A 26,367-nucleotide genomic window follows, 5' to 3' on the forward strand; every position below is an offset into this window, starting at 1 on the left:
ACGTTGTATGAGACTGTCCCCCCCCCTGCATATGACATGAAAATTTAATTATTATATTGCGCGTACTGACACAGTACAGTATACTAAATACGAATCTCGTTTTACAATCTACTTGATTATTCATACTTCATAATCAGCATTTTAAAAAGAAAACAGTTAAAAGTTAAAACTAGAGTTCCCTGCTACGAATACATCTTCAGAATAATTACCATACTATTCAAATCTGTGTTTACTAAATCTGTGGGACTGCATCTAAAAAAATTAAAATATGATCGCATCACGAGATATTATAAATTTATTACTTAATCCAACGAAATTAGAAGTTACTTGTTTTATGTGTTTTAAAGAAAGTAATGACTTGTTAAATATTTACGAAAATAGTATATACACAGCGAGTCCAAGTCGATCAATTAGGTTAGCAAGTGTAATTAGAGAAATTTTCCCAATTCAAGTAAGTAAATATTATTCAGGATTTTGTGATAAAAATATTTTAAAACTTTACAATCTGACAATCCTTAACTATTCTACACTAAGTACATTTTTAGAGTTCTTGAACTTAATATACTCGAGTGATGTAGGAATGGAAAAATTATCTTATTTATCTCAAATATTCAAGTTCAAGTGCTTACTCTGCATTAACATTAATCTCATTTTCAGAAAATATATCTCCAACATGCTTGTCAACAATGTGTTGACTTGATTCTTAACATTTACACTCATTTAAGAAGAAAAAAGTACATTGAGGGTATGTTGCTGAATATTATAAAGCATATTACTATAAAATTAGATAGCCATTCAACATCTTTAAACAATCTTCATATAAAAGTTGACCTACCTTCTGAAACATATAATTTACAGAAGGAGAAATCAAACAAAGACAATTGTAATGTTAATGCAATAAAGGAAACATATACTCAAGGATTTATTTCTGTCTCAGAAAAAATATGCCCTATATGTTTTAAAGTACTGAAAGGAGATTTAAAACTTCATCTGAGGGGACACAGAAAAATAAACAGAAAGTTATATACTTGTGATATATGTGAATACAATACTAAATGTAAGACAACATTAGAAGGTCATATTAACAGTAAACATTTGAAATCTAGACCATACATTTGTTTTTGTTCTAAAAGTTTTTATACTAAAAGTGCTTTAGCTGAACACCGCAAAACTCACACACATAAAAAAGATAACATTTGTGAAATTTGTGGGGAAACATTCCACTATAAAAAAAGTTTAAATAATCATTTGAAGTTGCACTCAAATGACAAAACATTTGAGTGTCTAGTCTGTAATCAAAGATTTGTGAACAAGAGTCGTGTAAATGATCATATGAAAAGAAAACATGGTGAAAAAAGAGAGATATGCTATGTGTGTGGTAAAAAGTTTGTTTTAACAAAAGAATTGTTACGACATATGAAATTAGTTCATAAAGATTGTGATGTTGTTCTTAATAATCAACAACTTTTTCTAGATCCTTTGCCTATATGAGTAAAAATATAATTGAAAGTTGGAAATCACATAGTACATTGGCAAATCTTTTAATGTTTGTTATTAACTCTCTGGAAACACACATTTAAATAAAAGAGTTCAGCTTAATAAAAATATATTTATTTGATTTAAACAAAGAGTATAAGATTAAATAAGTCTCTTAATTAAGCTTATTAAAGGCAGTGGTGTTGAGTATTTTACAAAAAATATTATTTTTAGTATATTCCAATATCAATAGATTTCCAAAATCTTTTGATTTTATATTTGGTCAGCCCAGCTGTGTGAGCATTAAGGAGACAAATATCTATGAAATATTTTTTACATAATATAACTACAGTTTTGTTACTTAGTTGCTAATTGTATATTTATTTTGTATTTAGACTGCATGCATTTTGTGTTTTTAAGTTAAATTTATCTTAAAGAAATGTACTTTCATGGTTAAACATATTGAGATTTTAAAAAAAATTAAATACAAAATAATAAAAGTATATTTTTCACTTTGATGCTGGTAAGAATTTTATACAGTTTTACTTTTGATTTGTAATATTTGACCATACAAATTATCACAGCTATAAAAATCTGGTAAATTGTTTAAATTTCTCAAAACTGTATTGAGGGATGTATTTGGTAAGTCTTTTGAAGTTATTATTATTTACAGCGCCATCTATCTAAGGTAACTAATATTGGTAACCGCCTCCTTGGCTCGGAGGGGCGTACGCCTGACCGCCAGTTCTGATGCCGTTTGGCTGGTCTGGGTAGCTTGCCTCGCCTTCATACGAAACCTGAAATATACATAGTATGCCGTTATTTTTATGAGAAACTGTGCCTATCCAACAGAAGCAGTGGGTACTTCACCAAGGTTCTGAAAATATTCACTACGTTAATAGAATTTTAACGTCTGCTATATTTTTTTATGGGGCAGGCAGAAATCGAGCAGGCGCTTCTTTGAATTAAGTGATATCGGTCGCCAATTGACACCTGCAAGGCCGTCGGCTAGCGGGTGTGTTCTAGACCTTTACATAATTTTTAATTCGGTTTGTAAAAGAATTCGATAGTATGAATTGCTTGACCGGATTTTAATTTAATACATTTATGTTCTATTTCTCTTTGATTATTAAGGTTGGGAGATTTTTATCGTACACAAATTGGTATATTTACTAGTTACTGATGATGAAGACCATAAATGGTCTGTGAAGTGGAAATACGTGTATTAGTTTTTGAAATGGGTTTAAAAATGATTTTTTGTGTGATGATTACCTCGGCGTTGAAACCATTCTTCCAGTCAGCTGTGTATTTCACGATCTGTGTACGTCCATCGGGTAAGGCGACGCGGTATTGTCCACGAGTGATGTCACCGTCAGATATAGCGTTGTGGCTATAATCATTGCCGTCTTCATTGACAGTATAAGCGAAGTCAAAAGGCATGCCAGGCTCATGGTGATGGTGGTGTTCGTGATGTTCGTGGTCGTCGTGATGCTGAAACGTAATAATGATTTTTATATAAAATAGTACTACCTCGAAATAAATATTACTCTGAGTTAGCAGGCGCTATAGGCTTATCCCTGGCCTATAAAAAAAATATATTGATGATCATATGCATAAACATGTCTGTCCCTGAGACCCTGCAACTTACGTACTGTTTCTAATAGGTAAGATCCCTCGGGGCTTAAAATTATTGTATAAACCAAATGATTGAAGCAGTTTTAGGTTAGGTGTTTACTATTCGATATTAGTCAAGCTATTTACTGTAACCAGTCACGTGTGAAAGCTTTTAACCTAAGAATTTGACAGGTTTTTATAAACTCAGTTTTCATGTTTTAGGTACGTGCGTACTAAATTATTGATATAGAATTAAACTAATATGTCCGTGAACTATGTATAGACAAGAACTTATTTTTTCGTAAAACATTGTAACTGCTTAGTAATATTTAAATAAACACATTTTATTTTATTACATCTCTATTCGAATAAAATATTATGTTATAGACCTTCTTGTGTTGCACAATTTTATATTGCAATGGAAAAATTACATTTTATGGTTTTATTATACAAGTTTTGAGATTTAAAAAATATGATTTTTGTGCGAAATGTGATTTTCATTATTGTAAGTTATTGAACTTCTTAATAAAATACTAATTTCGACTTTCCCACTGGAATTTAACAAAATTATTTACATGTGTTTTGCTTATATTGTGTATATCGCATATATACATATGCGATAGTTGATAAAACCTTTGAGTAGTTATATACAAAATAGCACATTTGAACACCACCTGTTAATCTGTTAGGAAACATAACCGTTGTCTATCATTGAGACTTAACAGTTACTTATGGCATTTTGAAAGAGATTGCTACAGGTTCATTTCCGACCGACGCAAAACTTTATAATTACTTAATGATTTAAAAAAAAACGCCGTTTTAAATAACAGAGGTCCAACGAGCAGGAGGCCATTGACACTCACATAGCCAGAAGGCTCGCATGTATACGTTGCCGGCTATTTCGGCTAAGGACCCTAAGTCGAATTGGTTCGGAAAACCATCGGTAGGCAGCTGGTTTCACATTATGGTGGTGCGGGGCAGAAACTGCCTTAAATAACGACGGACGTCGACTTTGCTTGCTAACCTCGGGACTAGAAACTTTTAGAATTCAAACAATAAACCCCGATTAATCATTATTACTAACAAAGTTCTCAATTAAGAATTAAAATATAAATTGTACTGTAATTTCATTATTGTCTGATTTTAGATAATGGCTGCAACACTTCCAAATAATGTTCTTTCAAATAATGATATTGGTAAATAATTTATCTAATTAAAAGGCTAATTGAATTGAATTACTGTAAACTTATGAACTGTTTTCCTTTTATAGATCCGGACTACGGTAATATATTTTATTAGTTTAAAATATAGTTCTTTAAGAATACGAATGGAATTAAAAATATATGTATTTCAGGGAAACGAGTGAAATTAATGAATATGGGTAATTATTTTTACTAACGATTTAGATAGTACGGTGATTTTATCAGGTAGCCTAGATATACTGAATCAACGGGGCTAATTTTTTTTATATGAATCGAAAGGCTTCTGAGAAATGAGTCTGCATAATTATAATGTTTTCAAAAGAAATCAAAATACTTTTATCAGGTTATGTGACAAAAATTTAAATTCTTTACAGAATATGGAGAAATATTGTCAAGTAAGAATTTCACTATTATATAATTGAAAATAGTTTCTGTGTTTGCGTAATAAGAATATAATAGTTGATTTATCTAGAAAAAATATGGATAACTTTACCAATATTACAAAAGGCGCGTATCTTTGACCACCATTTTTACTAAATTATTTTTTTAGGTTTTGAAAACGGTGAGTGGACTCCTAAAGAATCGAGAAAAATGTGTATGTTTAGCAAATATTTGTTTCTAGTAGTTCCTTATTCTTGTGACGTCGATTAAATTTGACCAAATCTGGCCGTATGACATGAAATGACATTTTTATATGAAATTGAAATGTTTATACAAAAAGAGTACAATTTTTAAGTTTTTATTTAAAATGTAATAATCAGGATTGGCTTGTATATTAATTGATTTATCGATAAGATTGTTTTAAATTATATTTTTTTTAAGTCCGCCAAGCCTCGAAATTTAAGATGACTCATAGAATAACGGACGGACTGCAAAAAGTGACAACTCGACTTTTCAGCACTAAATGTACAACCGATCGTCCCATAAAAAGTAAGTGTTTTTTTATTTGAAAACCTCTATATTAAATGTATAATTAAGTCTTTTCAGAGTCTTTTAATTACGAACTAAATTTATAACTAACTCTCCCGTCCCAAAAATTTTGGTTGTCAAATGTTTATTGGAACATTAATATCAAAGAATAACAATCGCATCTTCAAAGATTAACAAATCGGATAATTGTAGGCTTACGAACTTGTACTAGAAAATCATATATTAAATTCAGATGAATAATGAAAATATATTTATCAACCACACACAGATACAACTATATTAAACCAGCGCTACAAAATTATTGTCTTAGCTTCAGATTTCCATATCTGTTTGATGATTTTTTTTCTAATATGCAAGTAGAGCAGTCTCGTGTGCCTTACGCGCCCTTTGGGTCTACTCTACTCTTTGGGTCTATGACATGCCGGTTTCATCGCGATGGGTTCCTTTACCGTACGCGCGAGTGTTAAATGCACATAGAAAGACCCAAAACTCAACCAAATCAAATAAATAATTAAATTTATCACCGTGACCACGCACGCTAAAAAAAATTAAAATTATGTAATTAATTGTAAGTTTTTAATAATAATACATAGCTTCAATACGTTCAAAAAGTGTTTTTCTTTTAAATGTATTTTAAAACAAATGCCTTTTTTCATTTTAGTGGAAACAACTTATTTACCTGGTAAGTCTCTTATGTCAATTGTCACTTGTTTACAATTTACAACACATATATTTATTTATGTAATGTAAATTTTCAGACACGCGTGAAGGTATTATTTTTTTTATATTGAATTTTTGCATTTCTTTTATGAAAATTCTAGATTTCTCTGTCTTTCTGTATTTTCAGAAAAATCCGTTGATATTCAAGATCATGAAAGTGTAAAAAAAAAAGGTATGTTTCGAATTTAAAATTTAGACAAGCGTTGAAAACGTTAAAAATTAAATCTTTAATTTATGATTTTCGTTCATAAAAAAAATATTTATTTCTCTCCGTCCCCCCGTCCATTTTCAGAAAAATCTGTTGAACATAATGAAATTGAAAGTCTAGAAAATAAAGGTATGTGTACAATTGGAATAGTCGGACAGGCCTGAAGGTATTATTTTCTAAATTAAACGCCAAAAATTAAATACACAATAACATATAGAAATCCGTAAATTTTCAGAAAAATCCGATATTCAAGATCAGGAAAGTGTAGAAAATAAAGGTATGTGTACAATTGAAATAGTCGGACAGGCCTGAAGGTATTATTTTCTAAATTAAACGCCAAAAGTTAAATACACAATAACATATAGAAATCCGTAAATTTTCAGAAAAATCCGATATTCAAGATCAGGAAAGTGTAGAAAATAAAGGTATGTGTACAATTGGAATAGTCGGACAGGCCTGAAGGTATTATTTTCTAAATTAAACGCCAAAAGTTAAATACACAATAACATATAGAAATCCGTAAATTTTCAGAAAAATCCGATATTCAAGATCAGGAAAGTCTAGAAAATAAAGGTATGTGTACAATTGGAATAGTCGGACAGGCCTGAAGGTATTATTTTCTAAATTAAACGCCAAAAGTTAAATACACAATAACATATAGAAATCCGTAAATTTTCAGAAAAATCCGATATTCAAGATCAGGAAAGTCTAGAAAATAAAGGTATGTGTACAATTGGAATAGTCGGACAGGCCTGAAGGTATTATTTTCTAAATTAAACGCCAAAAGTTAAATACACAATAACATATAGAAATCCGTAAATTTTCAGAAAAATCCGATATTCAAGATCAGGAAAGTCTAGAAAATAAAGGTATGTGTACAATTGGAATAGTCGGACAGGCCTGAAGGTATTATTTTCTAAATTAAACGCCAAAAATTAAATACACAATAACATATAGAAATCCGTAAATTTTCAGAAAAATCCGATATTCAAGATCAGGAAAGTCTAGAAAATAAAGGTATGTGTACAATTGGAATAGTCGGATAGGCCTGAAGGTATTATTTTCTAAATTAAACGCCAAAAATTAAATACACAATAACATATAGAAATCCGTAAATTTTCAGAAAAATCCGATATTCAAGATCAGGAAAGTCTAGAAAATAAAGGTATGTGTACAATTGGAATAGTCGGACAGGCCTGAAGGTATTATTTTCTAAATTAAACGCCAAAAGTTAAATACACAATAACATATAGAAATCCGTAAATTTTCAGAAAAATCCGATATTCAAGATCAGGAAAGTCTAGAAAATAAAGGTATGTGTACAATTGGAATAGTCGGACAGGCCTGAAGGTATTATTTTCTAAATTAAACACCAAAAATTAAATACACAATAACATATAGAAATCCGTAAATTTTCAGAAAAATCCGATATTCAAGATCAGGAAAGTGTAGAAAATAAAGGTATGTGTACAATGAAATCGTAAAAAGAAGGGCAAGCCTTTGTGTATTAGATATAACCTCCTAAACAATTGAAGTAAGTCTTATGTCATCTGTAATCATGATAAAATGTCTCAACCTTACAGACGAACCCGAAACTAATAGTGTTGGAGAAAACGAGACGCGCGCCGGTAAGTATAATTTAAATATTAATTGATAATTGAATGATCACTATTATTTAATTAAATACATAGAATTGGTTTTAATTTTACCATTTAACCAAGAAAGAAGAGTTTGGAAAGTGAACATAGTGTATGTATAAAAAAAACCTGTATTTCGTAGATAAAATGTAGTTTATCATTGCGATATTAATAGAGACTACAGTTAAAATAAATGAAGAAAATATTTTGCAATGAACTATAATGTAGTAAAAAATAGGAAAAAAATGGGTATTTAGAGAACTTAATAAAATTATGTTCTTACAGATAAACCCGAAAGTATTGGGAAAAACGAGGTGGACCCTGGTAAGTATCACATTATTGAATATGCTTTCAGAATTAAAGCAGTGTTGGCCCAGTAGCTTCAGCGTGCGAGTCTCATCCCTGAGATCGTAGGTTTGATTCCCACCTGTGCACAATTTTTTTTTCTATATACGCATTTAAGATTCGCTCGAATTGTGAAAAAACATCGTGAGGAAACCGGCTTGCGTTAGACCCAAAAAGTCGATGGCGTGTGTCAGTCACAGGAGACTGATGACCTACTTGCCTATTAGACAAGTGATCATGAAACATATAGATAGATAAATCTTAAACGGTTTTGGCGTCCTTGATTTTTTTTCTAATTGAATATTTTTTCAAGAAAAGAATCTAGCACTAAGGTCGTGTTGGCCTGAGAGTTAATGCGGCAACTTTCGAATATTAATATACTCTCAAATGAACCGGGTCTATTTAAAGTGAACCTAAATTATAACTATTTTATTAACCTCTATTGATATAACCCTTTCAGACGGACCAGAAAATAATAGTATTGGAGATAATAAGGAAGATATGAGTGAGTAATATATACCACGATTGTAGTATTACAATAACAACTACATTATTTAAAAATTCGAAAGATTGATTACTCCATTCGAGAGGTTTTTTTTCACGACGCGACTGCCTTGTTAGTCGAGCGTTATGTCGGGCTCGCTACTGTGCATACCCACTAAAGCACGGCGCCACGAGCTTTCGCCCGAGACAGGACACGAAACTTATTACTGCCGGGGCCGTGTTCACCTTGCGGTAAAAATATCGTCCGAATAGTATGTTTAAGGGTCTCTGTGTCAAACCGCAACAGTTCGTTGACTAAACTATTCGATTTTTTTCCACGAACTATTCAGAATTAGCTTAATTACCCTTAATACTTTTGTTTTGTGTAAATTATTATAACGAATACAGGTATATTAATACAAACCTTACAGATGTGGAAGAAAAAAACAGTAAAGAAGAAAGTGAGGCCGAAGAGGGTAAGTATTATATATAATATACTATATAGTTGGGCTATAGCCCAACCTGGGCGTTTCATTTGAGAAAGAGCTTAAAGCTATGGTCACGTTAACCTAGTTTTAATTAGTTTAACCAATGCTATGCCTGACCATAAACTGTTCGTCGAGTAAACTATACAGATACTATAATTGGACTGGTTAAAATAATATATTCAGCAGAATGCAATTTTTATTTATAAACGTACCATGATTCAGATATTATTATCATATATTGAATATTGGTCTAGCTAAGGGCGTGTGTATACTGAGAGTTATTTCTAACAACAATGGAACCATTTGCTAGATTAAATGCCGGAAATAAATAATTCAATTATTTTTACGGATATTATAAATCTTTCAGACGAACCGGTAAACAATAGTGTTGGAGATGACAAGGCGGTGGCGGGTAAGTAATAGATGATTTAAGAACTACATTATTTTAAAATTAGGAAGGTTTGGCATACGAGAAAAGAGGTTCTGATCCCATACCATGTAACAATAGTGACAGGGATACAGATCCCGAGGTTTTTATATCCAAGTTCGATGTAGGTTTAAGACCTCTTTCGGGAGAACTACATCTACTACAACTCTTTAAAAGTGGCTAGTTTTATAAGTGCTTTTAATAGCGTAAACGTTTAGTTGAGTGAACTATTCGAAAACTTGATACCTATCTATATACATGTGTTTCCTAGATAAAACGGAAAACGACAGTAAAGTGTTGACAGAAAATGAAGCGCAAGTGGGTAAGTATATGCTGAAATTAACAAAGTAACTTATTATCTAGGATCGCGCTACCGTAGATAGGGCTTATTCCGACAGAGTTATGCTTAAATTTTCTATAGAAATTAATTAATTCTGTTACGATACATATTTAATTGTACGCATTATTAAGGGCAGCATGTTCTTATATTAAACATTATTGGTAAATGATTATTTTTGTTCAATAATTTTATTTTCTGTGTAATAACGTATTTACAGATGAACCGGATAATGCCAGTATAGCAGAAAACAAGGCTGAAGTGGGTAAGTAATATATAGGGAACGCATTATTCGAGAAAAAAAAACAATAGTCCTGGAAGTTCGAATCTTAGCCTTGAGCAAGGCGTGCATTTTGGACGTGTTTCGATTATTCTAGTAAATGTACACGGTTCTGTAAACATTGAGTAACCTGCATGTCCAAGATCGAATAATCGACAACAGTGGCATGCAGAGAATTCTGCCTACTTAAAGTAGATCAAACAGACTTATGGAGAGACATCGCGAAATTCAGAAAAAACCCCGTACGTCAAAATAAAATATATTTTTGACGTACGGGAGGCTGACTGAGCGCTCTCGTTTCTGAACTTTTTTTGGTACACACATGTATTATATAACGGAATTACCACTATTTTATAGAGGTAAAATATTTCCTAATTTCAGTTGAAAGTGATCAAGAACAAGCAGATCGGAGTACAGAAAACGGTAAGCTTAATTTTGATCCATTTTTATTACACGATACGGCTATTTTTAAAATATATTTTAGTTTAACAATTTCATTACATTTTAGGTGATAGGCAGGTTTCTTGTGGTACACATCATGGTTTCAACAGTTAGAGTTGAGAGTGTTTGCTTGTACATTTTATTATATAGGGTTTGTTTATTCTAAATAAAGCGTTATTATCCCGCGAAATTATATGCAATGATTAAGGATGACCTATTGAGTTATAAATAAGGTCCTACCTTTAACCTTAAAGTACCTAAACTAAAACTCATTAATTAATTAAATAAATTTTTCAGTGCAACACAAGAAGAACAATTATGTAACACCCAAGCCGAGAAAGTCTCCCGATTACTATATTGATGATGCGTAATTTATAGCACCAATTAAATTAAAATTATTTTCTATATTGAACCTTAATTAAAAAGCAAAGAGCGATTTTTACCATAGTTAATATTTATCCAATTTTATTATTCAAATTTGATATATTTCCTATCCGAATTCGAGTCGACACATTCGCGAATTTCATTCACAGGTATAGAACAATTTCTTTACTAGACGCTAAGACCGCATGTCAAAGTCAAAAGGATTTTGACGTAAGTCAAAGTCACGACGTAACGTAAGTCAAGTCTCGACGTGAATCTTACTTAATCTGATTTTAATGTAATGACAACTCAAACGTTTTAAGTTAAATTTAAATCCACTCGATGGCGTGGTTTTTTCAAATTAAAGCTTTTAAGGGACGTATAGTTGGAGTTGTTTTCTTAAGCTACAAGGCTTACCTCATGAGGGGTTGGAGATGGCCCGGGAGTGGGTCCTGGTGGTATGTAGGTAGGCCTCTGTGGTGGTGGTGTAGGCCTTTGTGGTGGCGGCGTGGGTCTCAGAGAAGGTGGCGTTGGACGGAATGGTGGCGGAGTTGGCTGAAATTTATTTAACATTGCATAAACAACACATATTGTAACAAAACTTGATAATATAGGATTTATTTTTTAAGACATACCCATTTTATTCTAAAATAGTGTACGAAAACTTAACATTGACTGGCAATTGTATCGTAACTATCAGCCAATAGCAGGCATCCAGGAGCAGTTCTCCAATGTTAATATAGCGACTAAAGCATGTGTCAATACGTTCTCAGTTCACACAAAAACCAATAATAGTTTTTATCAGTGCTATAAACAGTTTAACTGACATTTGAATGTGTTAGTAACAGCAAGGTAAGGCATTGTTTCATTGAATGTGATATTATTTAGAAGGGTCCCACAGTGACCTCATGCGTAATGACCTGAAACTGTGGGTACAGATTTTATTAAAAGGTTGGACGGAGATTTATCAAATCGCGTAAATGTTAATAACGTTTTTATGAAGGTTTTGACGAACATTTAATAGAATCGAAATACATTTTAGTACAGAAGTGATCTTCAGGAATTGCTTTAACAGGTGAAGTTGTGGTTTAACGAAAATCTATGAGTTAGCTGTCAGAAAATTTAATGTAGACAAAATTGTTATAATCGAAAAGCTTGTTAAGGGTGGCCTGCTTGCTTCTTTCCTTAATAGTTTCAGATCTCTCAGGTTGTATAAGAATATATTATTATTATTAACCCTTTTAGTGCCATACAAGTTTTACCAATATATTTGTAAAAATGCCAGTGCATTTATATGAACAAGAGAAATCCCGTTACAATACACAAATAAAAAAAAATACAACATTCTCTTCAGGAGATTGTATATTGTGATAATAAAAAAAAAGCACAGAAATTGAATACTACATATTTACCGTCAAAAAGAGCACTATCGCAACGCTGGCATTTTTCAAAACTAGCCACTAACCTAAACTAGCTAACTAGCAGGGCGTTGGCGCTCCATGGCACTAAAAGGGTTTAGCTTTTGTAACAAAGTGTTATTAGCGATCTGCATAACGCTAAAAGCGCAGATTACGCTAGACTGCTCGGACTAAACTTATGCTTCTATTTTTAAATACATTTACAAAAATAATTATAGTTTATTACACATAATGATTTTATTACCCTGTTAATAATGGTGGTTGGGAATGGTATGTCCGGTCGTGGATAGTTATATCCCTTTGTTGGTGGGAGGTACTCGTTGCCAGCTGAAGCCACAAGGGCGAGAAGGGAAGACGCGAATACGCAGGTAAACATCTGAAAAAGAAAAATGTATTTTTATAATGAAATAATTTAAGTGTTACGTAGGGGGATCTGTATGTTAGAGATTCAATATCCTAAAATTGTTATTAGTCTCACATTCTAAATAATGTATTTCCGATGACGCATCCGTGCTTTGGCCACGATGTGTGACGCTTAACCGGGCTAACTGCATACCATAGCTAACAAATGAGTGTGAGCGGGGCCGGCCTTGCACTATCGATCTCTATGCATTGTTCTATCGTCTGCATTCCATGTGGATGGTCCGCAGAACTGATTTTATTTTTATTTTTATAAGGAATATTATGTTATTACGTCACTTTGGAACGACAGTGGGGTATGTTAAGAAGAAACTTGCCAGTGCGAGAAACTTCCATATTAATATTATAGGTATTTATAATTATGTAGTTCCAAATATTTCTTTTCAAATTAGTTCGTTAGTTAATGTTTATAATTATAGTTAAAAACTCAAATGAAAAAATGTTTCTGCTGACCCCCCGTTTGTTATTATCCAAGAGATCTTTATTACCGCTGCGAATGGGAAGAACTATTGTCTACCGTTTTTAACTAAAAACTATTTAATTCAAAATTTTTGTGTGATGTTTTTTACCAAATACATTGTTACGATTTAAAGATCATCTATAGTTATTATATATTTAATAAAAATAATACGAAATCTATTTTTACGTTGTTACAAATGATGAAAAAATTTACTTAATAAATATTAGTTATTTTACTATTAACATTTCTATTTATGATTAAACCCATCCACTTTCTGGCCGTTTTAATAGTTGCTTAACGTTGCTAATCCATCCTCCACTTAGCAATTAGTACATTTTCGTCTCATATAAGACACCGGGTAGCAAAGTTCATGAAATTAATAATTATAGTTAATAAAACAGGTAAATTACATAAAGTTTAAAACTATTATCGTAAAATTTTATCGTTTGTAAATTATTTCTTACGACAGATCTTCCCAAACTTTTGAGTTTGGTACATTTAATTTTTATAGGGAAATGTAACATTATCTTAAGGGATCTCAAAATCATTGGATGGGGCATTGAGAGAACCCAACTCTGCTTCCAATCGGTATTATTTCTACTGCGAGTAGATTCAGCTTGTGCTTAAACAAGAGTGAAAGAACGTTCTAGCAAGAAATTGCGCCCCGGCCAATATTACCGATGTAGCCAGGGCGTATCACGCGGGACGCGCAAAACAAAAAGGGACAATAATTTATGTATCTTTTTAATACGAGCATAGAAGAAAATATAGATGGAAAACAAGTCCCTGGACACTATAGGAGGAAGTAGACCGAAAAAATAAACCTAAACAATTATTGTTTTATTCCACGATCTCCTTGTTATATATCATGTCCGTTAACCCTTGGAGGCGGTCTAATTCATCGTCTCATAATTATTTGATTGAAATGAAATTCCTTTCTTTTTAGTTAAATATAATGTATATTGGAGTACCAGCCAGCCTAATACAAAAGAGATACAAGTCTAAGTAAATATATATTACTTCAAAGTCGACTCGATTCATAGTATAAATTAGAAAACACATTGAATTTAGTATGTTTAAAGTTTGAATTTATCTTTAAGAAACACTGTCTCAAGTAATATGAGATATAATTTGTTGAACTATGTACGATATCAATATGCAGACATTTCTGAGACTCTTAAGTGAACCGTGTCTCTGTATTCGTCCCGAAATATATCAATGTCTAAATATGTCTTGGGCTCCGAAAGGAGAAACTTCCACGACTTTTTTAAAATTACACTAGACATCAAACAACTTCGTGACATGCAATGTCAAAGCACAAAGAAAAACAAAACTTAGAAATTGTAATGATGTGATTTCTATAGTGGATAGTAAAGGATTCACAGTTAAATCGTTATGGCATTTTTAGCAATAATATCAAGTTAAAAATGTATTGGAGTTCCACTTATAGAAGTTACATTTTGCGCTAATTCTCGACTCCTAGGGTAAGATAGTGTGGTATAAAGTTAATGTATGGTTTATTAAGGGCCATAAGCAACGCGGAAAATAAACATTTTCAATCGTAACAAATCCAAATAATTGTATTAATAAGCAGTTATATAGAGCTTCAGAAACCTAATAATATGTTCGTGGGTGTGATTCTTAGCAAAATAACTATTTAGTTTTGGTAGACATTCAACTCTAGGTGGGATGTTATATTGTTAATAAAATGGTTAAACGAATTGCATGCAAACATTGTACACATAGCTTTATGACAATAAATTAGTAGTGGTATTTCGAAGTCTAAATGTGAGAAACTTATTCATACCTGTGTGGGAATTAGACCGTAAAATAGTGCTGCACGAATTCTGAAGGTGTTCATCCTCTAATGATTCGTCTATTGTTAACAAATATGTTTAGACTATCTATAAAGAAAAAACAGCCTGGCCCTGCTATCTATATGAATGTGAAACTGACTATAGACACTATCGTTTACGAAGGCCATGACATTGATACCTAAGTGTGTGACGATAAGAAAAAAAAATACTCTCTAACATGTTCGCGAAAATCTTCTAATGGGCAGATGTTATATTGGTTTAGTAAAATAACTCGATCCTTATAGACGTGTTTTTTTAATGTACAAAGTTTTTTTTTATATACATACGCAAACCTCCCTCACAACACATATTGTGTTGAAGAAGAAATAAATATTCATAATGAAATACTTTCACGAACTACAAATACAAATTTATGTATTCACCAAGATGTCATGGACTTATTTTACAACAATGCAATTATAAAAACATAATTTTACAGCGAAACTCATCACGTTTGGATTAAATTTTAATAGTTGCTGCAGCGCGTGCGCAGACACACCCCTGAATTACTTGAATCTGGCAACGTCGTGACCGAGTTATCGGTTAAATGACATTTTACAAAATGAAATGCAGTTCCTAGGTGAGTTGTAATACCTACCTACTTTTTCTAAAAACTATCTTTGAGTAGGTAAGGTAAGGTAAAAAAACCTTTTTTTATATGACCAAAATTTAACAAAACTAAAATCTGTAATTGCACAAAGGTCACTACCAAATTAAAGCTTTAAAATTGTATTGTGATTTTTGATCATAGATAAATAATATAATGAATTGCACAATAGATCTTTAGTCTTGATGTTAATTCCCAATTCTTTAATCTTTAAAGAGGTATCTCATGTCCTAATAATACAGATTATATTTATTGGATCAATTGTGTGACTGGTGTGAATATATTATCTGTATATAATCTAATCTGTTTATTTTTTTCACATTGTTTTGACACCTAAAATGTTAGGTTTGCACGGCCGTTTGATAGCCCATAATTAAATAGCTATTACTTAGCATGTTACCAACATTCACACGTTAATCTATTTAGAAATCAGTCCGTTGTGACCTTTTAATATTTTTAAATGATATAAATAAAGTTGTGGGAATATGCATGGCCATTAATTCATATTGTCGGAATCCCCGTTTGCATTCAGAGAATATTTATTTGCGTGCTTGTACATAATTATCTATGTAATGAGAAACATTGTAATGTTTACATAATGTATTAAGAATTATATATTTAAACTTATATTATACCAATCTAAATTTAGTCTTAAATATTCAAATGATAGATAGATAATCTGTAATAAGTTACGACTCCCACAAATTATATGTAAAGAAATAGCTAATGTTTATCGTTGAATAAGCTGTGGTGGCTTTTGCGTCCGACTCTCACCCTTGAGGTCGTAGGTTCGATCCCCGGCTGTGCACCAATGGACTCTCTGTCTGTGTGCGCATTTAACATTCGCTCGAACGTTGAAGGAAAACATTGTGAGGAAACCGGCTCGTCTTAGACCCAAAAAGTCAAGCGTGTGTTAAGAAGTTGATCAACTTGCATATTAGTTTGACAAATTATCATGAAACATAGAGAAACCAGAGGCCCAGACCTAAAAAGTTTATTTTATACTCATGTATTTATATTATGTAATCGGGTAATAATAAGCCACTAGGGCACTAGGCTAGGTTTATGAATAATAGTATAATAATTATTGGTACAAAAAGGCAAGATGAGTAGGTTAGGTCAAGGTGCGACTTTGACCGCAAACTAAGATTTATCTAATGTGATTATAAGTATAAAACAATCTATATATAAATATATATATTTAGATGAATTTAAAAAGTAAAGTTTGAATACCGCAAATTAATAAACAATGTATGCAGGAAGGATCTTGTACAGTTCCTCAAACCTAAAGAGGATCCTTTATCAGATTAGCCGGCCCCAATTCCCCAGTGACTTAGATCACGAAGTTCTAATTATAATATAATATTGCCGGAATAATTTCATTACAGCGTTTCAGAGAATTATACCATTGCAATGATTATAAGCGCGGATTGTAGATGTCTCTACAAATGTAATATTAATTTAAAAAAAAAAGAAGTGTTATGTACTAAGTATAAAAAGTGTGGTTCCTGTGGTAGTTCCACCTATAATGCTGACAGCATTCTCGTTGTATAATAATAAATAATATTCCTGTTCTCAGACATCAAGAGAATCTTTGCTGGACAGAAATTTTGCGCTGAAGAGGTAATCGCCGTATCTGAAGCCTATTTTGAGGCTAAAGACAAATTGTACTATAAATATGGCACCAAAAATTGTATGACGGCTATAATCATTGTAACGCTCTCAAAGGTATGTATTGAATAATCAAATCAAATTCTATACAAAAAAATTGTGTCTCTCACCGTAAGTTCGTGCATTTGAATCTTAGCTGGGACTTGTATAATGATTCCGTTCTTCCTCATTCGTAATAAATCTTAAAACAACTTAACGATGAGACGTTTTAATGTCACGTTTAGCTGTAATGTTTAAATTAAGATTGGCACATTGATTGCGCCCTGCGGTAATACAGCCATTATGGTCAATTTGCCCAAATCGATGTGAAACGTAGGATTATCGTGTTAGAGCCTTAGGTAATCGAACCCAAGTTGTTTAAACACTAATATTCATCGATGTTTTACGATTATTTACCAAAGGAGTAAACGAGTGCGCTAGGTTTACCAATGTTCTTATGGAACTTCCCGAATCCTTCCAATATTAATTCGTACGAGCAGCCGATATAGATTTTAAACAGCTTTGTTTCAGCTAGGAGTTGGTAGAGATAATATTTAGGAGAACTTACTAATTGAAACCTTCTTAATTAGGTATTCATTTAACAAAAGATATAGGATTTCACGAGACAACATCTAATAAATTCATGAACGCTGGCTGCACGCACGAAAAGGACCTCCCATTACGCTTATTGTACCGTTACGTTTATTGTACGCTTACGCCGCATCCATCTCTCTTCCACTCGATAGGCCTATGCGTCCGAGGATTCACTCCTTCTTTGTATCGATACAAAATATTGATGATTCAATAAAAAATGATTAAATTTTGTATGAATACATAAAAGTATGCAATCATGTCATCAATGTTTGGTTGTGACGTTGTCACGTTAAACTACCGTCTGTAAGCCGACTTTACAGGCAACCATTTTTTTTAGCAAATCAAGGAGATTGGTAAAGATAAATAATGAAATAATGTTGATGAGAATTTCTATTTGAAACCTACTTAATATGAGTTAAGATAAAAGTGCTTTCATGAAGATGTAACCTACAAAGTTAAACTGATCAGTTTTTATATAATTGTCAGTATTTCTTAAAACGTTTTGCATGTATTAATACCAATTACGTTACTGGAAATTAAAATGGCTATAAAATCTTTAATTGTGCCTCGAGCCCTTTCACAAGCTTTTCGAAACTTTCACCACAAATAAAAATCATAAAATCCAAAAATAAACCTATATTTTACGAGGATAAGAGTTTCACCGATTGTCTTATAACTGGCAATAATTTAAGTATTAACACCCCATAAGTAAGCTTACGTGAGCTTTAAAACAATAAAGTAGCTGATAAATTGGTGCAAACGCTCGTAAAATAAATAAGGTTCTTAATTACTCCTTTTTCTTTACTTTAACTTATGGGTTTATTTTTTTGTTTGTAATTTATAAGACGTTGCGTTTTAGTCTCAAAGTCACCCAATTTAATATACTATTTTTATGTGACCTCTAGGTTATGCTGATTGATTTGTCTATGTAGAAAATCAAATAGTAGATGCAGACGTTACAAAAATATCGACTACAGAGATCTAAGTACCCTGGATCTGTGGAGGTAGCATGGTGAACAGTTCCTCTCACCTAAAGGCAAAATTCTCGATCAGTCGAAGAACTGACTAGCCGCGACCCGGCCCGTAGTAGTGGCCAAAATCGAGAAGTTGTATATACAATATAGTATAGCTGTTTATATCTACTATGCTAGCGGTTTATATTTAAACGTACGAGAAACTTGCGATTCTATTATGGATTAAAACAGAGCCGGTGAGGGGTTCCAACGCATAATTTTAGGGCTTTTTATTTGTTTCATTTATTATATTGTTTTTATTGTGACGTAGGACTATTAAAATCGCTACATCCTTTCACTTGTATGATAATCCTCTCATCTCATTGTAAGATGCGCTGGCGCCGTGTAAATAACGAACATACAGTAGTTCAACTATATTTAAACATTAAAAAATAAAATAAATCAATGGCGCTACAACCTTTTTAGGTCTGGGCCTCAGATTTCTAAATCTGTGTCATGATCGTTTGTTACTCTCATAGGCAAGTAGGAGATCAGCCTTCTATGCTTGACGCACGCTATCGGGGTTTAAGGCAAGCTGGTTTCCTCACGATGTTTTCCTTCACCGTTCGAGCGAATGTTAAATGCGCACATAGAAAGAAAATACATTGTTGCACGGCCGGGGATCTAACCTACGACCGAGAGTGAGAGTCAAGGGTGAGAGTCGCAAGCTGAAATCACTAGGCCAACACTGCTCATGTACTTAAACATTAGCTAAGAGTTTATTGAGTTATCTGTTAATTTTTTAATCATACATTTTGTGACTTCATGGCTTAGTAATTAGCGGGTCCAGGTTTGGTGTCTTACATGCTTGTTTAGTTCTCAGAGAAGTAGTTTTTTGGGTTAGTAGGATCGGAACAGAAGGATCACATTTCAAATATCAATAAAACGTGTGTGAGTATGTGAACGTGTGGGAAACCTAGAAATTGATATGATTTAGGATCCTTTAATATTAATAATTGTATATACTGTGGTAACTTGAACGAGATAAAGGCCGAGCAAACTGTCGCAAGATGTAACAAGTAAAAGTTAACGGTTAATATTTATTTGTTTTGATTATATTAAAAACCTCAATTGTTATCGTAAATATTGTTTATGGGTTTTGTGATCATAAAATTAAATGTTTTAAAAAGATACAAAAGGATGCGACTGCCTAAAGTATATTTTTTGTGATTTATATAATAACTTTATTGAAGTTTATTTAAGATTGTGTAGTTTAATTATATACAGAGACTGTACTGTGTGCTTGCTTTTTGATTATAAACAGTTTTATGCTATAAAATGTAACAATTGCAAATGTAAGAATAAACAACTTATTGCACGAAAAACGAAACTGGAATTGAATTTAGATAAAAAACTTCTTGCATTACTGTAAGAACACATTATGATTGTCGACAATTTAAATTTTGATGTCCCACGATATTACACGCCTGTTGAAACTCCCGCGCATTATTGCTCACGAGATAGTTATGTACAGGAATGTGATTGTTTCATCGATAATATAGAGTCGATTTCAGTTATTAGGTAATTTTATTTTGATTCTAGGTTTAAAGAACATGTTTAACGTTTTTTATTTATTGCAGTACCACAATGAATTTGTAAATACATTTATAGCCGAAATATTGTAATGGATCTTTGACAGTTCGTATTACAACAGTATTAAGTATCAAAATAGAGGCGCTACAATCCTTGGTCTTAAGTTGGTTCAGCTTTAAGTTTTGTCATTATTGTTTTTGTGGATGATTTTTATAACACCTATGTAAATTCTTAGATTTTGGTGCTCAGGAATAATAACATCTTCCCGCTCGAAGAACCATAAGGATGTTAGGACCAAGCAGTACTTCAATTATATATATTGATTTGATATATCGAAGTTTATATTGATGCGATATTTAATAGCTTATGATTTAACAGAGCCTGTAATAATAATATACTAAGGCGTTTCATCGACAAGTGCTATGTACAACTCTAGGAAAATACTGCAATATCTGTTATGTGATGACACTCATAATACAAGAGATTAGCCTTAATTTTTGTGGAATCAACTTTTTTATATAAAGTATTTTAAGGACTTTTTTATATCGTGTTACATAATTTTATCCTATATTAATTCTTATCTAATAACACACAAAAACAGAGTATTTAAAATATAGTAAAAATAATAATTACAAATGGAAGCAATAATAATTGATATTTTAACAATATTCATTTGGTTGTGTAACTTAACGTGTCTAACTTAAGTAAGATTAATTTCTACCGTCATCTTATTTTTTATTTGCTTAAAATTTTTACTTCTACGCAATTTTATCATAACCATAATATACGCCTGAATAAATAAATACATAATACATAATTACTTATATATAAACTACTTAACAGTATAATAATATACATAGTTACGTACAAAGAATTAACTATGTAATGTATTTACATATAATTTGATGTAACAAAAAGCCATCTCCATACTTATATAACTGTAAATATAATAGAGAAAATTAGAATTACAGTATTGATAAAGATGCAAACTGCATATTTGCGACATCTAATGTGTGCAAAATTTAGTAATATTTTGTATTAAATTATTGATCGAATATCTGTATGCCTGACAAAATTAATGGGAATGGATGCTGCGAAAGAGACTCGGATACAGCGTTTCAATTAATAACACATACATATAAAGTATTTACAATATTATAAACACGTAGTAATAATAAAAAATTGATAAATAGTAACAATTCAAAAGGTTTAGTCACTTTGGCAGTGTTTATTTGCATCATTTCCTTGCTGTATTGCGATACTGTATATATGTCGCAGCCAACTAGCTTATTAAGCCGTTCAACTAACAGCCGTTTACCTAACGGCCTGAAAGATATTCAGCCGAAGCGTTTAATACAACATTTAATAAAGTGGCTGGCTAATGCTTAGGCCATTAGTCATTATTTACCAGAAAGAAAAAAGAAGATGAAACATATGACATTAAAAATATATCTTTTAAAATGAAATTGCTTAAGTCAAATTCACATTATTGTCACTACACTCTTGCATTGTACTTGTTGTTTTTCATGAAACTTTGGACAACACCATCAAAGTTGAGGTTTGCCGACGCCATATTGACAGTTTGAAGAGTTTCATTTCGAGTTTGAGAGTTGTAGAAAGTGGAATTAAATTTAAATTAGCAGTCAACAGGCTAAGCAATTATGAAACGTCATCGATCCAAGTCATTCGCCTAGCTGTTTGATCAACTGGCTGAATATCTTTCAGGCCGCTAGTTAAACGGCTAGGCTGTTAATTAAACGTCTAATCGAGCTAGTTGTCTGAGACATATATACCCTCACTTATATATTAGAACACTGTGCCTGAATTGAGTCATGACACCCTTGGTGATAAAAATGTGGATTGCCTACAATACAAATCTACAATTGAACAGTATATATGCAAATTGTTGGTAACAGATACCACCGATAAGGTATAATGGATAAAAAAATCTGCTTATTAGTCCAAATTACTTTATTAAGTAGCGTTTTTCTGTTTAAACAGTCTTAAAAAGCGACAAATATAGTGAAAACGGTCAAGCTAATACGGATGGTACTTTGTATTTTGACGTTCGATAATGAAGATCAGCCTATATCAATTTGCTTATTAGTCCGAGTAGTAATGTAGTTTTTTTTATCTATAGCACAGTTTACCAATAAAAAGAACTCTTTTGAATTCTGCAAAATGAAATAAATTATATTCAAACTTTATATTATTCTTGATATTTTATATCTTAAACACGTAATATACTGCGATGCAGGTATGATAATCTAATATGTTGCAAGTATGAAAGGTTAATATAACTTTTTGTTTATCATACGTAACTTATACAATCTCAGTAATTGATGGAGGGTACACATATGCGAATAGAATATAGTCGAAACACTCCACACACACACATACACTTTGTAGGTAATTAAAAAAATCAATAATATTTTATGTTGTACTGTTTATTTAGGCTAGATTAAAGAATAATAAAATGTCAGCGGCGTAACAAACCTAAACGTGCCTTGCCTGAGATTGCATCGATTTTTTGATCATTTTTATTTCAGACAAGATCTGCCTTCTGTCTTACACGCCATCTACTTTTAGTCTCAGACATGCCTATTTCCTCACGATATTTTCCTACATCGTACAAGTGAGTTTGAGATAAGCCCAAAGACAGAATATCCATTGGTCCTTATTGGTGCATACAGGAATAAGCTTCGCACGCTCAGGCCACGGAGAAACACTGCCTTTTTCAAAACATACATCCATAAAACAGGTTGTAGGTAAAGAACTAAAATTAAAAAAAAGTAAGATCTCTGTGTTCATTCAAGTTCAGGTTCATTGTATATTGGTATGAGTAGCTAAATCCAAAGAATTCCGATCAGTGAAATAAATGAAAACGAACCTGCGAAACGAAGTGGCATTACAAGCTAATTAGGTCTGGGCCTCAAATTTCTGTAAGTATTTTATGACCATTTATCAATCTAATAGGCAAGTACGTGATCAGTCTTCTGTGCCTGACAAACTGAGTTGTTTGGTCTAAGGCAAGGTTTTCTCACGATGTTTTCCTTCACAGTTAGAACAAATTTTTAATGTTGATATAATGTCCATTGGTGGACAACTGGGTATCAAAACTACGACTTCAGGCATGAGAGTCGCACACTCAAGCTACTAGGCTTTGCAGCTTTTGCAGTGGAATAGAGTATGTATTACCTGTACACCGGCCCACAGGACTAAACCAAGTAAACGGGACGTTTTTTATTTATATAGTTATATAATCTAGAGTCTTTATCAAGAATTAATTGTGCGTTAAAAGTGGACCCCGGTAATCTGGCCCCTGTCTAATCCGACGGTATCTATAATATTTTATGGAATATTTTCTTAAATTTGACACTCATAATAATGTATGATTTGCACTTCAGAGTACATACATATAACTTATAGAATCTTATCATTGTATCTGTAATTTGTCGGATTAATCTTGGTAAAAGCTCCGGGCTATAGAGGGTCTTAGGCAGTACTCTATAATCGGAACTCGATAGCGATGAAAACTTTGCAAACTGTAAGATATTTATAACATTTGTGCAATTTATTTAAAAGTACTAATGATAATGTCGAGGCTATTCAACTTCTAAACGCCACGGGCCTAGTGAGAAGATTGAAAAGGACTCACGATTAATGTAACTGCACGTTAGTCTTAAGTGTTAAACAGTGGTAAGTGGAAATAGTACACAAGAACAGAGTGTCTCCGTAATAGAGACTGTAAGTAGTGTTATTGAACACTTTATGATAAATATCCTTTATAAATTACTTATTATAAGTTAAGCTAGAACGTAATATTAAAAATGCAGTGCAGAGACAAAAACATATATAGAACTACAAGTAATAGTTACCTTGTTTGCGGACATGGTGATTAATCTGAAAAAATAAATCAATTAGTATGTTTGTATCAAATATTTAAAGCCCCTCTATGGCAATGAAAAAAAAAATACACGATCGGCATTTTATTAGGTTTTCACTAGCTTCATTTACACTCATATAAAAAGATAAAGGTTATTTTATAATAAACCCTGCCTGTTGATAGGCCAGAGTCGTGAGCGCAGAGGTTAGGCTGATCACGTCATTTGTTCAATGCATTTTTTGCATTTTCCATACATGTTGCAATTAATTATTTCCTACCATGACGATGATGCGCTTATTATCTAAACAAGTTCCTGTTTAAGAGAAAATAAAAAGCATTTAACCACGACTGATTTACAAACTTTGTGGTTTAATAAATGGTGAACTAATGTCTGCCATACTCGAGACATTTAATAAGTTTCGATTTTAAAACGTAGCAGATGTAGTACCAAAGTGATGATTAAAATTGCGGAAAGAAACTACAAGATGATTGAAATCTCACTGCTCGGTGAAAATTAAAAAATATAATTTTTATTTTTTATCTATCTTCACCCATTTTCCCAGGAATTAATGCAATGGAGTTACTTATTTTTTGTTAATTCTATTAAGATTTCGGGTCGTCTTGGTTCTGACAACGTATTTAACATCTGTGACCAATATTACCGGCCATGTTCGGAAGCTTTTAATATGGTCTAAACGTCCATAAACGATAACTTTCACTATCAAAGTTCCAAGGATCGAATGTGTCTGAACTGTTTGCAAAGTAGAGCTTGCCCGTGTAATATATCCTTTGAAAAGGACGAAATAGTGTCTAATTTCTATGTAAATAAAAAAATTAAAAACAAACAGTTTTCTAAACATACTCTCCATAAGGCTTTTAATGTTATCGGTTTAAAAACCACATTGCTAATAGTTTTGTTCGAAGAACCTATGTTTTTATCTATGTAATGTATTATTATTTCAATTAATTAATACATGGAAGGTTTTACTTAAATTACATATCGTGACTTAAATTATATCTAAAATTGAGGCTTAACATTGTTTAACAAGGTAATTACCTTGTCAAGGTTAAGTCTAGAATCCTCGTATCCTAAAAATTCATATACAAATTTAAAAAAAGCAAGAAATTTATTCAAAACAAAACAATGGCAAACATATGCAAAAGCATGTTGCAATTTCGTATATTTGCTCTCACGAGCTGCAATTGTTTTGAACCAACTCATTTATTTCAGCCATACACTGTGTAATAAAATATTCATTTGAATTGCTATGCGAAAGATTTATCATTTTCAACAATAATTTTGTCAATTCTGTTACCCTCGGATAGTTCTGACATATTGACACATTCAATATGAAATTTTAACTAATCCAGGAGTTATACGTGCTTTAAAAATGATTGATGTTTTTACGGTTTGCGCGTCAAACGCGTCAAACGCGTTTAAATCTGGATAAATGTATTTTACTGTAACTTGATTATTAGATATTTTAACTTTTTATCAACGACTAGAAGAGGGCGGAACGTCTGCTTGGAATTCGTAATAGCACGTTGAACAAATGAAGATCTAAAATCTAAATATGTTTTATTTAATGATTAGTAATGATTACTTTTTGGAAGAAAAACTTTTTGAAGCGCTTTAGAAACTTATGTTTACTTATTTTAAAGAATTTTACTTATTTTTAATAAATTTAAATTGTATATATTTATGTTGAAGTAATTTAAATATACCACGTATTTTACTTACATTAAATGAAAATAAAAACCACACAACCACAGACCACAACAAAGTCCTTTCAATAAAAAAACACAAACGCGGTTGTCAAGTTTCGCGCGCCAAACTGAACTGAGAACGCGCCATAACAGAATATATACGTATTTCTATTCTATTATTTCTTAGGATGTACAGAGGGGATCCGTTTCCGGGTTTTTTCGATCTTTTTCTCGATCGTGACTTATAAAGGGCAAGTGTAAACCATTTTTAA

General features: G+C 32.0%; 3 protein-coding genes across 4 annotated transcripts; all 3 read left to right on the forward strand.

Annotated features, from left to right (window-relative positions):
* Nucleotides 1–71: 71 nt before the first annotated feature.
* On the forward strand, nt 72–1,778 carry LOC123717324 (putative zinc finger protein 840). 2 transcript variants are annotated; one of them, XR_006754800.1, is made up of 3 exons: nt 72–451; nt 658–745; nt 859–996. XR_006754800.1 is itself a non-coding variant. In XM_045673249.1 (2 exons), exons 1-2 carry the CDS (start codon nt 269–271, stop codon nt 1,489–1,491), a joined length of 1,017 nt encoding a protein of 338 aa, XP_045529205.1. In that variant the 5' UTR covers nt 72–268; the 3' UTR covers nt 1,492–1,778. The 2 variants fall into 2 exon arrangements, 1 of the variants encoding a protein (XP_045529205.1); XM_045673249.1 differs by having other exon boundaries at nt 658–1,778.
* A 2,231-nt stretch (nt 1,779–4,009) lies between these two features.
* LOC123717325 lies at nt 4,010–6,163 on the forward strand. Its single transcript, XM_045673250.1, has 10 exons — nt 4,010–4,033; nt 4,238–4,286; nt 4,361–4,372; nt 4,445–4,471; nt 4,667–4,687; nt 4,843–4,887; nt 5,115–5,222; nt 5,884–5,904; nt 5,981–5,992; nt 6,070–6,163. The coding sequence occupies exons 2-10, from the start codon at nt 4,241–4,243 to the stop codon at nt 6,129–6,131; spliced, it is 354 nt and encodes a 117-aa protein (XP_045529206.1). The 5' UTR covers nt 4,010–4,033; nt 4,238–4,240; the 3' UTR covers nt 6,132–6,163.
* A 76-nt stretch (nt 6,164–6,239) lies between these two features.
* Nucleotides 6,240–11,335, forward strand: LOC123717326. Its single transcript, XM_045673251.1, has 11 exons — nt 6,240–6,279; nt 7,570–7,611; nt 7,734–7,778; nt 8,073–8,111; nt 8,593–8,637; nt 9,047–9,091; nt 9,471–9,515; nt 9,802–9,852; nt 10,088–10,132; nt 10,529–10,570; nt 10,886–11,335. Exons 5-11 carry the CDS (start codon nt 8,634–8,636, stop codon nt 10,957–10,959), a joined length of 306 nt encoding a protein of 101 aa, XP_045529207.1. The 5' UTR covers nt 6,240–6,279; nt 7,570–7,611; nt 7,734–7,778; nt 8,073–8,111; nt 8,593–8,633; the 3' UTR covers nt 10,960–11,335.
* Nucleotides 11,336–26,367: the final 15,032 nt, after the last annotated feature.

This window comes from Pieris brassicae, chromosome 12 (genome assembly GCF_905147105.1).
Source record: "Pieris brassicae chromosome 12, ilPieBrab1.1, whole genome shotgun sequence".
Taxonomy (NCBI): domain Eukaryota; kingdom Metazoa; phylum Arthropoda; class Insecta; order Lepidoptera; family Pieridae; genus Pieris; species Pieris brassicae.

Bases quoted from the DNA above. Each gene is read 5' to 3' on its own strand.
- LOC123717324 (XM_045673249.1), top strand. From the start codon at position 269: ATGATCGCATCACGAGATATTATAAATTTATTACTTAATCCAACGAAA. The intron at 452-657 runs GTAAGTAAATAT...TCTCATTTTCAG, and splicing joins GAGAAATTTTCCCAATTCAA to AAAATATATCTCCAACATGC.
- LOC123717325 (XM_045673250.1), top strand. From the start codon at position 4,241: ATGGCTGCAACACTTCCAAATAATGTTCTTTCAAATAATGATATTG. The intron at 4,888-5,114 runs GTATGTTTAGCA...ATTTTTTTTAAG, and splicing joins TAAAGAATCGAGAAAAATGT to TCCGCCAAGCCTCGAAATTT. The intron at 5,223-5,883 runs GTAAGTGTTTTT...TTTTCATTTTAG, and splicing joins AACCGATCGTCCCATAAAAA to TGGAAACAACTTATTTACCT.
- LOC123717326 (XM_045673251.1), top strand. The intron at 9,092-9,470 runs GTAAGTATTATA...TAAATCTTTCAG, and splicing joins AGAAAGTGAGGCCGAAGAGG to ACGAACCGGTAAACAATAGT. The intron at 9,516-9,801 runs GTAAGTAATAGA...TGTGTTTCCTAG, and splicing joins AGATGACAAGGCGGTGGCGG to ATAAAACGGAAAACGACAGT.